The sequence below is a fragment of the Thalia democratica genome, chromosome 6 (genome assembly GCF_965202585.1).
Source record: "Thalia democratica chromosome 6, ktThaDemo2.hap1.1, whole genome shotgun sequence".
In the NCBI taxonomy this organism is placed as follows: Eukaryota; Metazoa; Chordata; class Thaliacea; order Salpida; family Salpidae; genus Thalia; species Thalia democratica.
The window spans coordinates 4998485-5012035 of NC_139170.1; the positions used below are offsets into that span (position 1 = coordinate 4998485).

Sequence of the window (13551 nt, forward strand, 5' to 3'; positions counted from 1 at the left end):
TGAAAATGAACTGATCGTTTTGTTAAAACCTTACACGGCCTCTAAAACTTTCACTATCGTTTTATAACTTGTAGTTAGCAATACATTAAATGAATTTGTAATAGATATCTAAAATCCCAAGGGTTAATAAAAATAAATTTCTAAAAATGTTCTAAACCAAAAGACGGTAGTGGTCTTTTTTTTGTTATTGGTCAGATTCACTGTAAAAGTCAACAAACTTTCAGAACCATATTAATATTTTTAGAAAGTTTTACTTACAAGTTAAGAATATATAACAAAAAAGTTGTAATGAATAAAAAATAAACTACGCAGCAGTTTCAAGCCAAAATCAGATTACGTTTACAAATTTTAGTATCAAAATCCAAGTTTAATTTTTCAAAATCCGCCGTTTATTTGCTTATAAAACTTAACTTTCTATTTTCAAAGCTGATTTTTTTTGATCAACAAGTGTTTTAGAAGTTAGGTAACCTTTTATAATAAGCAATTTTTATATAAAAATTACCTAAGCTGTTGCATAGGTTCTATATTGCCTTAAAACAAAAGTTTTTGTATTACACAAAGCTCTAGTTACATAAAAATTTATTAACCTAAATTTTTTAGGAGTTTCTTAAATATGGTTATGATATGCTGAAAATAGACTAACTTAATTTAAAAACCCTATATTTTGATTTTTCCAAAACTAAAGGGTGTTTTACGAATATAAAAATGGTCAAGGGTCGTAAAGTTCTTAATTTCTGAGGGAGTCAGAAATTTTAAAACAAATTTTTTTTGTATATTGTACCTATAAATACGTCAGTTTAAAAAATACATATAACTTGTTGATAAAAATTTTGGTTTGCTTCTTTCATAAAAGGGTTTAGCTTAAGAAACTCTAAACTTATTATAATCGTCAACTCCGCATGAATTAAATTAATTAACTGTTTAAAAACCGCAATTATCTTTTGGCTCCCCGACTATTAAACTAATCCTAGTAGCTGAAGTCTCCCTTAAGAAAGCGATAACAACTATATTTGGATTCCTTGTATAACTATAAATACAGATTTTTAACTAATTACATTTTTATACAACCTCTTAAAAAAATTAAAGCTATAATAAAGAACTTTGTAACATTATCATACGGAACAAAAACCTTATTTCAGCTTATAAACAAATAAAATTCAATAGTTAATTTGAAAACTGTCAAGTTCTATCAAAATAAAAATTAAGAAAACTTTAAAAGTCACACTCAGTACAAAAACGTTTAGATGATTCAATAATAAAAGAGTTTATTGCTAAAAATTAGGAAAGTATTATACAAATGTTTAGTTTAAAATATATTAAGGAAAAGTCTTCTAAAAGAAGGTGTAGACTTAAACTAAGAATTTATTTATATTTAACAACTTTTTAAGACTTTATTAAGCAAAGAAAAAAAACTTTAGAATTTAACTATAGTCAAGTTTTATGCAAAAATATTGTTTCTCAAAAAATAAAAATGTAGTATACAAATAGAATGATGTGTGTAGAAAAAGGGCAAGTGTTTAGATATATAAAGCATCCGAGACTGAAGACAATCTTCAGCAACTGCCGAAGCTGAAAATTCAAGCCTTTTGTGGCAGAAGCGTCATGCTCATGGTTCGACTGTGATGTCATACTCATGGTTCGATTATGACGTCACCACCATGTTGCCTCGTCCCGGGTGCGAGGCTGGCTCGTCTCCTGATGACGAACCTCGCTCTTAACCTCATCCTCCCCTGCTTCCCCTGTACCTGAGTAAAAATGATTAATGTCTATTATTTTTTTTGAGTAATTTATTTTGATGTTAATTTATTTAACTTTGTGAATAAATTAAGCAAATAAGTAAAATATGAAACTCGTTTTACTTTAGCATAAAGCTAACTAAATTCGACAGTTAATGATATTTTACGATGGGTTAGCTTTAAACTTAAACAAAACATTTTTATTTGTTTACAGATTTAAAGTTAACATTTAATGATATTCAATATACTTATTTAAACTTAAATGTAATTGAAATATATTTTTGGTAATAAATATTTTCTATTGTTTATAAAATCAACCTGTCAGCTCCAGGCCTGTATCTGGGAGTGTTCATTCCGGAATTTTGTCCAAGAAGAGCGCTTATTTCTGCATAATAAATACAAAAGTCTTTGTTTAATAATTATTTATTAACACTATTTAATTCATGTAAGTTCTGTTCAAATTATTTTAAATTTGCATACTTAAAATACTCAATATATATTTTATCTAAGTCAGGACTCAATTCATTATACCTTTTTGAGTTTATTATTTTTAGTCATAAATTTCTACCCTAAAACTATTTGATAAAGAAAACTTGTATGGATAAAGTTAATGCTGTTTTTGAAAAGCACAGTATTACAAAACCCGTTTCCCAAAACCAAAATTGCTTTAAACTCTATGTCAGTAAAAACAGCATTAATGAATTTTAAATTAAATCTCATTTTTTCAAAACACAACTGTGAACTCATTTTAAAGTAACTCTGTGCGTGCTTGTTTAAAGACAATAGTTTTCTAAAATTATTTAAATATTTATATAAAAAAAAATTCAAATGAAAAATAAGTACCTGCAGCAGTTGGTTTCCTTTTCGCAGTTTTCTGTTGAAAATAAAACTTTATTAAATTTTGATAAAAAGTGCAAATTCAAAGTTAGCTTATTCATTGAGTATTAGTTAAAAATGTTTATGTTTATCAACATTTAAATAAAAGTATACAACCTTTGAAGGAGTTGTTTCTATTTTATTTAAAAATAAAATACAAATTATAAAATTTTTATAAATTGGATATGGGGCAAGTTCAAAGTTAACTTTTTTGCTCATTTAAAAAGGTAACTATTTATCTGTAACTTTTTTATTTATGTGTTTATTAACTACCTTTTGAAGAGCAGGTATGTTATTTTTATTATCAGCAAGTTAAAAAGTGTGAATAATTAAAACAAGACTGTTTACACTGTTATACACACATAAGAAAGTTTATATACTTTTTTATTAAAACTAATAAACTTTTGAGGTTGTGTTATTTTTATTATCAGCAGGTGGAGAAAATGGGTTAAAAATTAAGATTCAAAATTAGCTTATTTATTAACAACTTTTTAATAAACGTCATATAAAAATGTTCATCTTTACTCAAAACAAAGTTGATTACCTTTTGAGGTTGTGTCGTGTTGTTTTTGTTGCCAGCAAGAGGGGCGAATGGGTTTTCCGCTTGGGTTTGCTGTTGCTCCTTGCTCTGTTGAAATATTAATACATTATACATCAGCTATGATTTTACAAATATTAAAAAACATAAATTGATTTTCGCCAGTTTGTATTTTATATTCTGGATTCAGCTTATCATGCTAAATCTAAAAACAATAACATCAAAATTTATTTTTAAAGGTTTATAAAAAATGTTTTAAAAAAAGAAAAGCATGAGTAAGTTTTTTGTTAACTTTAAAAGTACAAATACGCAATTTTATAAGTTAATTTTAACTTTAATATAAAATAATGAAAATCTTGATTATGGAAGTAAAAAGTTAAATTTAAATTTGAGCTATAAATAATCATAAATTTTAAACAACATATACTAAATTCTTCTAATTGTTTATCTTCTTATAAAACAATTTATTTTGGTTTAAATTGATAAATTCTAAAAACATTTATAAATGTTTCAAAGTATTAAATTGTTAAAATAACTAAAACATAACAAATTGCTTTGCTCATATCTGCGATCTTTTGATACTTATGTAATCTATCAGCTTCCACAATCAAAACAAAAGATAAAACTTCTAGTTCAAACTAATAGATTACAACAATATTTTTTTATTCTAATTAAACTTTAGCAAAGTTAAACAAATTAATCTTAATTCACTGAATGTTACAAATATTAAAACAATGTTTAATTAACTTATGCAAGTGACCAAAAACTAGCCTGATTAAAAAAACATTCTAAGCCTCTAGCAAAACTTACTTTTTTCCCTTATATTTTTGCATTAAAATTAGGAAAATTAAGAACATGACTCGAATTACATACATACATTTTCGTAAAACTTTAACAAAGTAGATAAAATTACTGAACATATTTTTCAAATGCTTCAGACTGAAATATTAGTGAATTTAGAATAATGAGCTCCAATATCTTTATAGGACAAAATTTAATTTTTCAGTAAATTGTTTATTTTTAATTTGGTTTCTTTTAAGCTCAATTAATAGTTTTTAACGCTATATTAAAATAGAGCTAGTTGCAAGGCAGAAAATTTCACCTTATAATTGAAATTAACACTAAAACCTAAAAAAATTAAATAATAAAATAAAACATTGTAAAATATTGAAAACTTATAAACTCAATTTCATTTAAGTTTTAACAAAAATAAGCTTTTTTTTTTAGTTCTAAAACTATAAATGAGTGGTAACCTTGAGTATTAACAGAAAGTTTTTAAAACAACTCTATCAACATTAACAAATATATCTTAACAATCAAACTATTTGTAAAAATTTATTAGGTAAGCAAGACAACACTGTGTTTTTAAAATAAAAGCGTCTTTGCCTATTGTCGAGAAAATTACTTTTTTTGTTTGTAAAAACCTAAGCACTTAACAAACGCATTTAGTTAATTTATTAATGTCTGAAATATTCAAGAAAATGTATTTGTAAATTATGTGTAAATTGTATAACTAACTTCTTTTAACTTTTTGTCATAAGCTTCTTGCATCTTGGCTCGAGCTTTATCATGATCGCTCATCAACTTTTCAACTTTGTCCCTGCCTTGAAAGAAAATATCGTTTATTGTTATATTTTAATTAAAGATGAAGTGCAGACTAGATACACGTAAAACTTATGACAGTTTTAACTAGACAAAGTTAAAATCGGACAAGCTTTTTCTTATAACATGGAGAAGTAGAATTTTTTTTTACTTTTAAAAACTGTCATTTGTTTTGTTTATTATTTTATAAACATTTTGTTATTAAAATTTACTTGAAGTCGAAGATCTAATGCAAAATAGGATGTAAAAAACAAGTTAAGTATACATCTCCTTTTAATTCAATGTTAAAATTAACATTTATTATAAATTTGTTCTATAAAAAAATAACACATATTTTCTTTTGCTGAATCACCAAAGTTTATATTACTTAATAAAACAAAAAAATACTGTTTACAAACATTAAAGCTCTTATAAAAACAAGTAGAAAATAAATACAGCTATTAATAAAAAACTAAAACCAAAACTTATTTTTTATACATTGCATTTTAATTTATAAACATTAAAAAATATATATTTATTGAATGTTTTTTTTTATAAACAAAACAGTACTTTTGAAATAAAAATTAAGCTTTACTTAATATAAAGCCTTTAGCAGCATAAACAAAAACCAAGTGTTTATATTTCAAGATAAGCTCAGTAAATTCGTTTTAATTGAAAATAAAAAAATAAAAATACAACAAAACAAATATAAAAAAAATAAAAATACAAAAAAGCAAATAAAACATAGATAATTAAAAAAAAAGACAAACTTTTATAAACATTAAAAAGTTCAACTTATATGATTTTGTTTTAATATTATAATTTTGATTAAAAACTTTGACAAAATAGAAAACTAATAACCACCAAATTATCAACTTTACTTTAATGATGTAGATATTAAGTTTTAAGAAAATAAGTGTAATAAACTTTTACAAGTGTGATACGGAATAGTAAATACTAGTATTATATACTAGTAATACTAGTATATAATATACTAGTATATAATGATACTAGTTTATGTTTAGCCTTAAAATATTTATGTTACCTTTTTTTTTGAAGTTTTTGAAGTTCAAGTATTTTTGATTTGAGAATTTTTTTAAATTTATTTGAAAAAATAGTAATACTAAAAGGATTTTTTAAATTCAGAACATACATTCAGAAACAAAATAAAAAAACAAGTACTTCACTAAAAATACGAACATATAAGGTTTTTATTTTTATCAAATGACAAATATTAGTTTTTCGCAACTAAAATAAAAACTCTTTATATTATAAGCCAAAGTTCAGAATTTTTCTAAAAAAGATGTACAAAATAACAGTACAGTAACCTCTCGGATCTTTACGCACTCGTGACGTTACGCACTCTCGTTTAGTTACGCATTTCAGAATTCTATAAAATTCAGAAAATAAAATTTTTAATTTTTTTTTAATATTGCACAAATTAGGTTTAATGTATATTTTCAAATTAAAATATATTTTTGAATGCTAACACACCTCTCTATATCTTTAGACTTTGTAAATTTATGTTCCTTGACTAATTGATAAACATTTAGTTATACATCAGTATATCAGAAATTTTGTAAACAATAAGAGATTAAATCAAAATTCTGAAATAAACATGACTGTTTTTAATAATTAAAATATTAATAATAATAAAGTATAATGAAATAATGAGAGTTTAAAACACAAAGAAATAATACAGCAGTCTTGCATTATATATTAATAAACACCATTTTATAATTGTAAAGAAATGCTTGACTATAAATTGATTTGCTAAGTAGAATAGAATATAAATGTCACATATAAATAAAGATAAAGATAATTTCTACTTATTATTAAAATAGTAAAATTATTTCTACTCGTATTATTATTTTATAGAAATTCAAATTCTTTTTTTTAATATATGTATAGTTTTATCTGTTGTTTTCATATTTATAAATAAAGTAAACAAATTGTTAAAAGTGGGAAAGTGCCCAGTCTGCTTTAAACTAGAAGCAATATTAAAAAACAGCCATTATAGTGAGTATATTTGGTACCTCTCGTTTCTTTACGATCTCTCATATCTTTACGCACTTTGTCTGTGGACACAATGTGCGTAAATAAGCGAGAGGTTACTGTACTACAAAAAGTACATTGATAATTGTGAAGTCATAGTAAATACAGTAAAATAAAGATAAACACAACACCTAGCTAAAATAATGATTTACAATATCATTACTACCCACAACTATTCATTCTTACCACTTAAACTGGATTTTAGTTGAGTTAAACTGCAATTTTCTGTGTATATTGGTGTTAATTGTATACATTGCTATTAATTATTGGCATTTTAAAATAGTTTTAGGAGAAAGCTAATTTAAACAATTAAAAATATATTATTATAATAAAGGGATAAATTTTAAAGTTTTAATAACTTGGTATAAATTTATGTTTCAAAATTTATTGTTTGAAAATCCTTTTGAATATATGTATGTATTAGGCTTTAAATTTTTAAACTAACTAGTTTGTTATAAAGTTGAAAATAGTTTTTACATGGTATTTATAAAATTATTTTAAGTAATAAAAACCTACAAAAGCAAGGTTGTGAAAAAATTGTTTTTTTAAGTTCAAACTTTAAAATTTACATACCAAACTATTTACCAATGTTTCATATAGAACTTCAAAAAACTTGTAAAGTGTTTATAAATAAACTAAACGAGTCAAAAAGGATTTATCATTCAAAATCATATCTTTCAAAAAACCAAGCACAGTTAATTGGAAAAAAAACTTAAGACAACTAGCTTTGTTTTAAAACCAAAACAGCACTCACTCAGTGAATTCAACACGTCTTTGCCATTCCCATTTATGAAGTCGTACCACATGGGTTCGAGGTAGGACCACACCACGAACAGCAACAGGGCACATCCAATTACGATCCATCCCCAATCGGACAGGAATTTCAGGGCTGTAAACAAATAAGAGGCTGTCAGGACAATTTTGTGGTAATTTAGATGATATCTATTAACATTTACTAATGACGAAAAAAATATACAAACTTGTACTAATTATTTGAAGTAGTTAGAAGTATTTTGTCTGCTCAAAGTTCATATTATAAAACCAACAGACTTTAAGATATTCTATTAATTAAATATTGATAAACTGATAGCAGAGTTCGTGCGCGAAATTCCTTTTCATTTAGCCTGACAGAGACCAATTTAGCCTGACATTTTTTCAAAGTAGAAAAAATCACCTTCAGAAGGCATTTTGTGTATCGGGGGGTCTCAATTAGCAAATTAACACAATAAAAGTATTCACAAAACTACTTTTAAAGAAAATAAAAATATAAATGAATTATTTTTCAACATCTATCTATCGCTTACCCAGCAACTTGAATATTTTTAACTGGTCATTGTAATTTCTGCTTCAATGAATTCATACCTTTATTAAATTTTGGGGCTTAGTTACATCCACCTATTATCACCCATATACAAGGTTCGTGTCAATTAGTACTTGAGTTCGTCAATTATAAGTTACATGACTGGACCAGAAGCTTTTATTAAAACAGAAATGTGAATAAGTCTGTAAAAGAAAAACAAAATGTAATTAAACACATCTCTCAAAAACTTTATGTTATCATTAAAGCATCTTAATTTTTAAACTAACTAATTAAGCTAATCATGATATTACATAAGTTATTTCAAAGAATCTTTTTAAACGAATACATAAAGATAAGTATTAAACACATGATCTGGACTCTAAAACTTATCTTTTCATTAACAACATAACTTTGAAAACAATAAGTTTATCATATACCTGTTTTTAAAATACATGCTTTTATCACTTAATTTGAACTTTTTAAATAAAAAAACTAAATTTTAAAATAAGCTTCATTTTGCTAAGTAAAATTATCTAAGCGTTATAATAAACGGAAACATTTAAAAAGAGTAAAATAAAAGTTACTATCAACTCATTAACTTGCAAAATATGATTCTACTACTTATGAAACTTATATCTTTAAGCTAAGTTTTAGTCTTGTGAATATCTCTAATAACTTTTAATGAACAGAAAATAAAATATATGAACAAACTGCTAAAAAAGTATTTGGTATAAAGCCTTTATATTAGAAATTAAAACAGTTTAACCAACTATGCTCTGAAAAACAAAGCTCATGTAAACAAATTCAGACACACAGCTAAGTTGTTGAACTAAACTGTAATGTTTAAACTGTACTTTTTTATGAATTTTTATAATTATGACGTATATAATCTACTAAAAACAAAATAATGAAGATTCTTAAAATTATTTTAGAGATTCAACAAAAGGTTTTAAGCACTTATTTTTACAAATACTGACTGATTTTGTCTTTAATAACTAAATCTTTATATAGAAATAAATTCACATCTCAATTTATGATTCTACTACTTATGAAACTTATATCTTTAAGCTAAGTTTTAGTCTTGTGAATATCTCTAATAACTTTTAATAAACAGAAAATAAAATATATGAACAAACTGCTAAAAAAGTATTTGGTATAAAGCCTTTATATTAGAAATTAAAACAGTTTAACCAACTATGCTCTGAAAAACAAAGCTCATGTAAACAAATTCAGACACACAGCTAAGTTGTTGAACTAAACTGTAATGTTTAAACTGTACTTTTTTATGAATTTTTATAATTATGACGTATATAATCTACTAAAAACAAAATAATGAAGATTCTTAAAATTATTTTAGAGATTCAACAAAAGGTTTTAAGCACTTATTTTTACAAATACTGACTGATTTTGTCTTTAATAACTAAATCTTTATATAGAAATAAATTCACATCTCAATTTATTCTTAATTAAAAAAATTTCATGCATTTGAACTGACAAAAACTGAGATTCTCAAATTTTTAAACATAAAAACTCATTTAGCCTGACGTTTTTCAACTTTTTTCAAAAAAACTGATTATCCTGACTTAGCCTGACGCGCACGAATCCTGTGATAGTAGGTTAACTTAAACAACACTGATAAATGTACCTAGATACCAAGTGCCCAGAATAATTCCCGTGTCACTTTCGAATTCCACCATGTATAATTAATTATAAAATCTGTAAAACAATCACATAACAAAATTATCTCCTTATAATCTCTTTGAGATTGAAAATTTGTAAAAAATCTAGAAAACTTTATTTTAAAGAATAAAAGTAGAACTACTTAACTTACCAACGATAATAAAGAAAAAAATAGCAATTTTTAATTTTAAGACAAAATAAAAATATCAAATAATAATAATTCACAAGGTTATATAACCAACATTGAACAACTAACAGTTAATACAATATTTATCAGCTGGTTTGAAAAAAGCTTTGAACAAAAAGTAGAACTTACAAGCACAATTCATATACTAACTAAATAAAGTTTTGTGCGAATAACTAAACAAAAGTTTAAAATGTTACTAAATTTGTAAATGATAATGCATAGCTATTAGGTGATAACGTTAAAATTTTAGATTGAAATGTTTATAAGTATTTGATTTCTATTTTCAAACATAGTTTTTGAGGCATTAGTAGTAAAAAAACTCTATGCTTAGTCGGAAATAATTTTTGATTCAAATTATTTAATCACAGTGTTGAAAATCTACAAAATTATAAGTCTTAAATCATAAAAACCCTGATAAAGATAATAAGGGTAATCAGGGCTAATCAACTTGCTTCACTCAAGCTGGTCAAAGTGGACAGGTTCATTCTGTTTTTCAAATTGTTCTTGCCACCACTGAGGAACATTTCATTGTTTGAAATCTCCGTGTCGCTGATCAGCTCTGAGGTTCTCACATCTGCTAAATCTGAGGAGTTCACATTGCTGATGTCGCTAATCTGGAAGCTGCTCTCCCCACTCCTTCTGTAGCTCCTCCTCTTACCATACTCCCTCGACCTGTTCTTCGGGGTCTGCGGAGGCTTTGGAGTCTTGTGGGAGGTTTGGGATTCCGCCAGTGACCTGATCACGGGAGAGTCCGATTGGGTGGGCTGGGGGAGTTTTGACATTGGAAAGGGCTGCATCTTGTTCAGCACGTCATCTTTTTCAACGTCCAGTGAGTCTATAAGCGTCGGTGACTTCACTTGAACTTCAGCCAGCTGCTGATTCAATTTGCTGAAAAAATCCAACGACTCCTCGGACTTGGCTGAAGCTTTGGACTTTTCTTTGTTTGACTGCGACAAGTTTTCACTCACAGAAGAGGTTTTGCTTGATGATTGAGAGCTTGGGGTATTTTTTTCTTGACTCTTTTCTTTTTCCAACATTTTGCTGCTGTCATTAGACATACTCATGTATACGGAGTTATTTGATTTTTTCAAAGATGAGGTGTGAGCTTGCTTGTCCGTGCTTTGATTTTCAGTTATGTTCTTTTTGGAGTGAGTGTCAATGCTGGCAGACTTACTCAGGTGTTCAGAAATATGCTGTGACAGGGTCTCTGACAACGACTTACCACTGTAACTTGATTTGTCAGTAGTTTCAGAATCTGCAGGCTTTTCAAACTCAAGGCTGGCAGCGCTTGGAATGTGAATTTCAATACTTTGCCGGGACACTTGGGGGGAATTTATTTTGCTCATGTCTCCCTCGCTGCTTTTTGGCATGTTCATGCTTGGCAGGGGGAGCAAGTCTTTGGCAAACAGGGTTGGTTTGTTGAAGCTCGTGTCAGATTTGTTGGAAGAAGTGTCCAGGGTTTGCTTGTTGGTTTGAAAGTATGTGGTGCTGTCTTCCAGAGGAAAGTATGACTTGACTCTTTTTGTCTTTTTTGGAGTTTTTTTCCTTTGTTTATTATTAATTTTACTAATTGAAATTTCATCTTTTTCCTTTTCCCTTTGAACTTGCTCCATTCTAAGACGCAGAGATCTAGTCATTCCAAACACCAGCTTTTTTGGTTTTTTAGGTTGCTTTTTTACTTTTTTACCAATTAAAGTTTTAGTTGGTTTCTTTTCTACATAGCTTTCTAAAACATCTTGTTGAGCTTGAACAGCTTTATCATTAAATTCAGTAGTGTTGACAGCTTTAGAACTATTATCATTCTTTACTAAGCTGATAGGTTTTTCAAAACAAACATTGTTTATGTTTTCAGAAATACTGTTTTTAAATAGGTTTAGGTTAGGAGTTTGAGCTGAGTTACCTTTTAAACCAAGTTGTAAAATTTCCTCAATAAATCCATTGATGATAGGAAAGTTTTGCAAATTATGCATCTTATTTTGAATGAAGTCTGTTTGAGTTGTTGTATTTGTATGGTCTTGTAAGGACGTGATACTCAAGAACTTTTTAGTTTCTGTAACAGCATTCATTGAAGCTTTTTCAGTTTGGAAATTTGCTGCTTCATAATTTTTGTTTTCACCATCAGTTTCTAAATTTTCTTTATTGCCTTCATTTTTTGCCTCATCTAAATTTTTTTGAGTTGATTCTTTTTTATCACTGAAGTTGTTGTTACTGTAATACAACCCGGGTGGAGAATTTATTGATTCAAACTCTTCAACAACTTCACTGGATTTCTTTGCAAACTCAGTATCCAGCCTAAATGACTTTTTGTCATAAACATCCTTCAAAGCGCTCAAACTTTTCAGATGAGGGTTCACCGAACTCCCAAAACTGGTCAGCCTGAAAGCCACGTGGATGTGCCCCACAGCACTGTGAAGTGAGTTGATTATTTTAGAAGCGCCCGAGCTGCCATGACACGAGGTGGAATCGAAGCCGTTGGTTTTCAGGTCCAGCAGTATTTTTTCGGACACAGAAGAAAGACCGATGGAGCAGGACCCCAGTATTGAGGGTTTGGATGAAGAGTTGTCAAGAAGAATCAGATAAAAACAGCTGGATGACAGTCGGTTCAAAAAGCTCAGCTTTTCCACTTTGAAAATGCATGATTTGCCTTGTTGGAAGTAAACTATTTTCTGGTTGCCTTGTCCATACAATGGCTCCTTTTCGGGATATATGAGTATGGTGGGGTAGTCTAAAAATGAGCAACCAACAAAGATTTTTTCTGCTTCTACATTTTGGTAGATTTCCACTTTTTCAACTGCTATTTCAAAACAAAAAACATTTGCCATACAGCTTATAAATTTGAAATTAAAATCCTGTTGGACTAATACAAATGTTTTTTACAAGACTTAAATGTTTCAAATTTAAAGGCTAAATTTTATTAACTTGTATTCAATTTGGTAATTTTTTTATCAAAAAATTGAATATAACAGGGTTGCAACACACTCAAACTACACAGGTTAGCCAAGGCTAGTTTGATTTTTTTTTAAACTAAAGTTTGATTCAGGCTAGATCTGATTTTTTTCTATACTCTTAGGCTATATTTTGTGAATTAAAATATTTTTTATTATAAGTTATGTTTCTTTTGATTCCTTTTGTTACAGGGTTGCCACTCTTTGAGTCAAAAAATCTTCCCTGAGTGACCCAAAACTTGAGTAACCTTAAACTTCCCTGAGTTTTTTTCAAATCCTTAAAAATTTTATTATTTTTTAAAAAATTACAATGTTAATTATTAGAATATTAAACAACTAGCCGCAAGGCTAAAAAATTTCTAAGTAAGCTTTTGAAAATAAACAAAATTAACTTTTTTGAATAAAATATTGAAACTGGATTAACTAAATCTCATTCTAGATAAAAATTTTCCTGACATTTTTCAAAAAATCTTGAAACTTCCCTAAAGTTTTTAGAAAAAACCAAAACTGCCCTGAGTTTCCCTGAGTTAAAAAAAAGAATCAAAAATCCCTGAGTTTCCCTGAGATTTTCTATAACTTGAAAATTCCTTGAGTTTCCTTGAATTTCTTGAGTGTGTGGTAACCTTATCGTTTTAGTATTTTCAAGCATTTAT

General features: G+C 27.2%; 2 protein-coding genes across 3 annotated transcripts; both read right to left on the bottom strand.

Annotated features, from left to right (window-relative positions):
- Nucleotides 1-1247: 1247 nt before the first annotated feature.
- Nucleotides 1248-9804, bottom strand: LOC145838319 (uncharacterized). 2 transcript variants are annotated; one of them, XM_082945886.1, is made up of 8 exons: nt 9732-9804; nt 7541-7675; nt 6973-7011; nt 4669-4754; nt 3157-3240; nt 2580-2610; nt 2055-2121; nt 1248-1745 (listed from the first exon to the last, which is right to left on the bottom strand). In XM_082945886.1, the coding sequence occupies exons 1-8, from the start codon at nt 9781-9783 to the stop codon at nt 1721-1723; spliced, it is 519 nt and encodes a 172-aa protein (XP_082802012.1). In that variant the 5' UTR covers nt 9784-9804; the 3' UTR covers nt 1248-1720. The 2 variants fall into 2 exon arrangements, with proteins under 2 accessions (XP_082802012.1, XP_082802013.1); XM_082945887.1 differs by lacking the exon at nt 6973-7011.
- A 455-nt stretch (nt 9805-10259) lies between these two features.
- Nucleotides 10260-12775, bottom strand: LOC145838238 (uncharacterized). Its single transcript, XM_082945799.1, has one exon. The coding sequence runs from the start codon at nt 12773-12775 to the stop codon at nt 10397-10399; it is 2379 nt and encodes a 792-aa protein (XP_082801925.1). The 3' UTR covers nt 10260-10396.
- Nucleotides 12776-13551: the final 776 nt, after the last annotated feature.

Coding starts and splice junctions, on each gene's coding strand:
- LOC145838319 (XM_082945886.1), bottom strand. CDS start 9,783: ATGGTGGAATTCGAAAGTGACACGGGAATTATTCTGGGCACTTGGTAT. Junction 2,122..2,579: donor AAGGAAACCAACTGCTGCAG/GTACTTATTTTT, acceptor TTTATTATGCAG/AAATAAGCGCTCTTCTTGGA. Junction 1,746..2,054: donor TACAGGCCTGGAGCTGACAG/GTTGATTTTATA, acceptor ATTTTTACTCAG/GTACAGGGGAAGCAGGGGAG.
- LOC145838238 (XM_082945799.1), bottom strand. CDS start 12,775: ATGGCAAATGTTTTTTGTTTTGAAATAGCAGTTGAAAAAGTGGAAATC.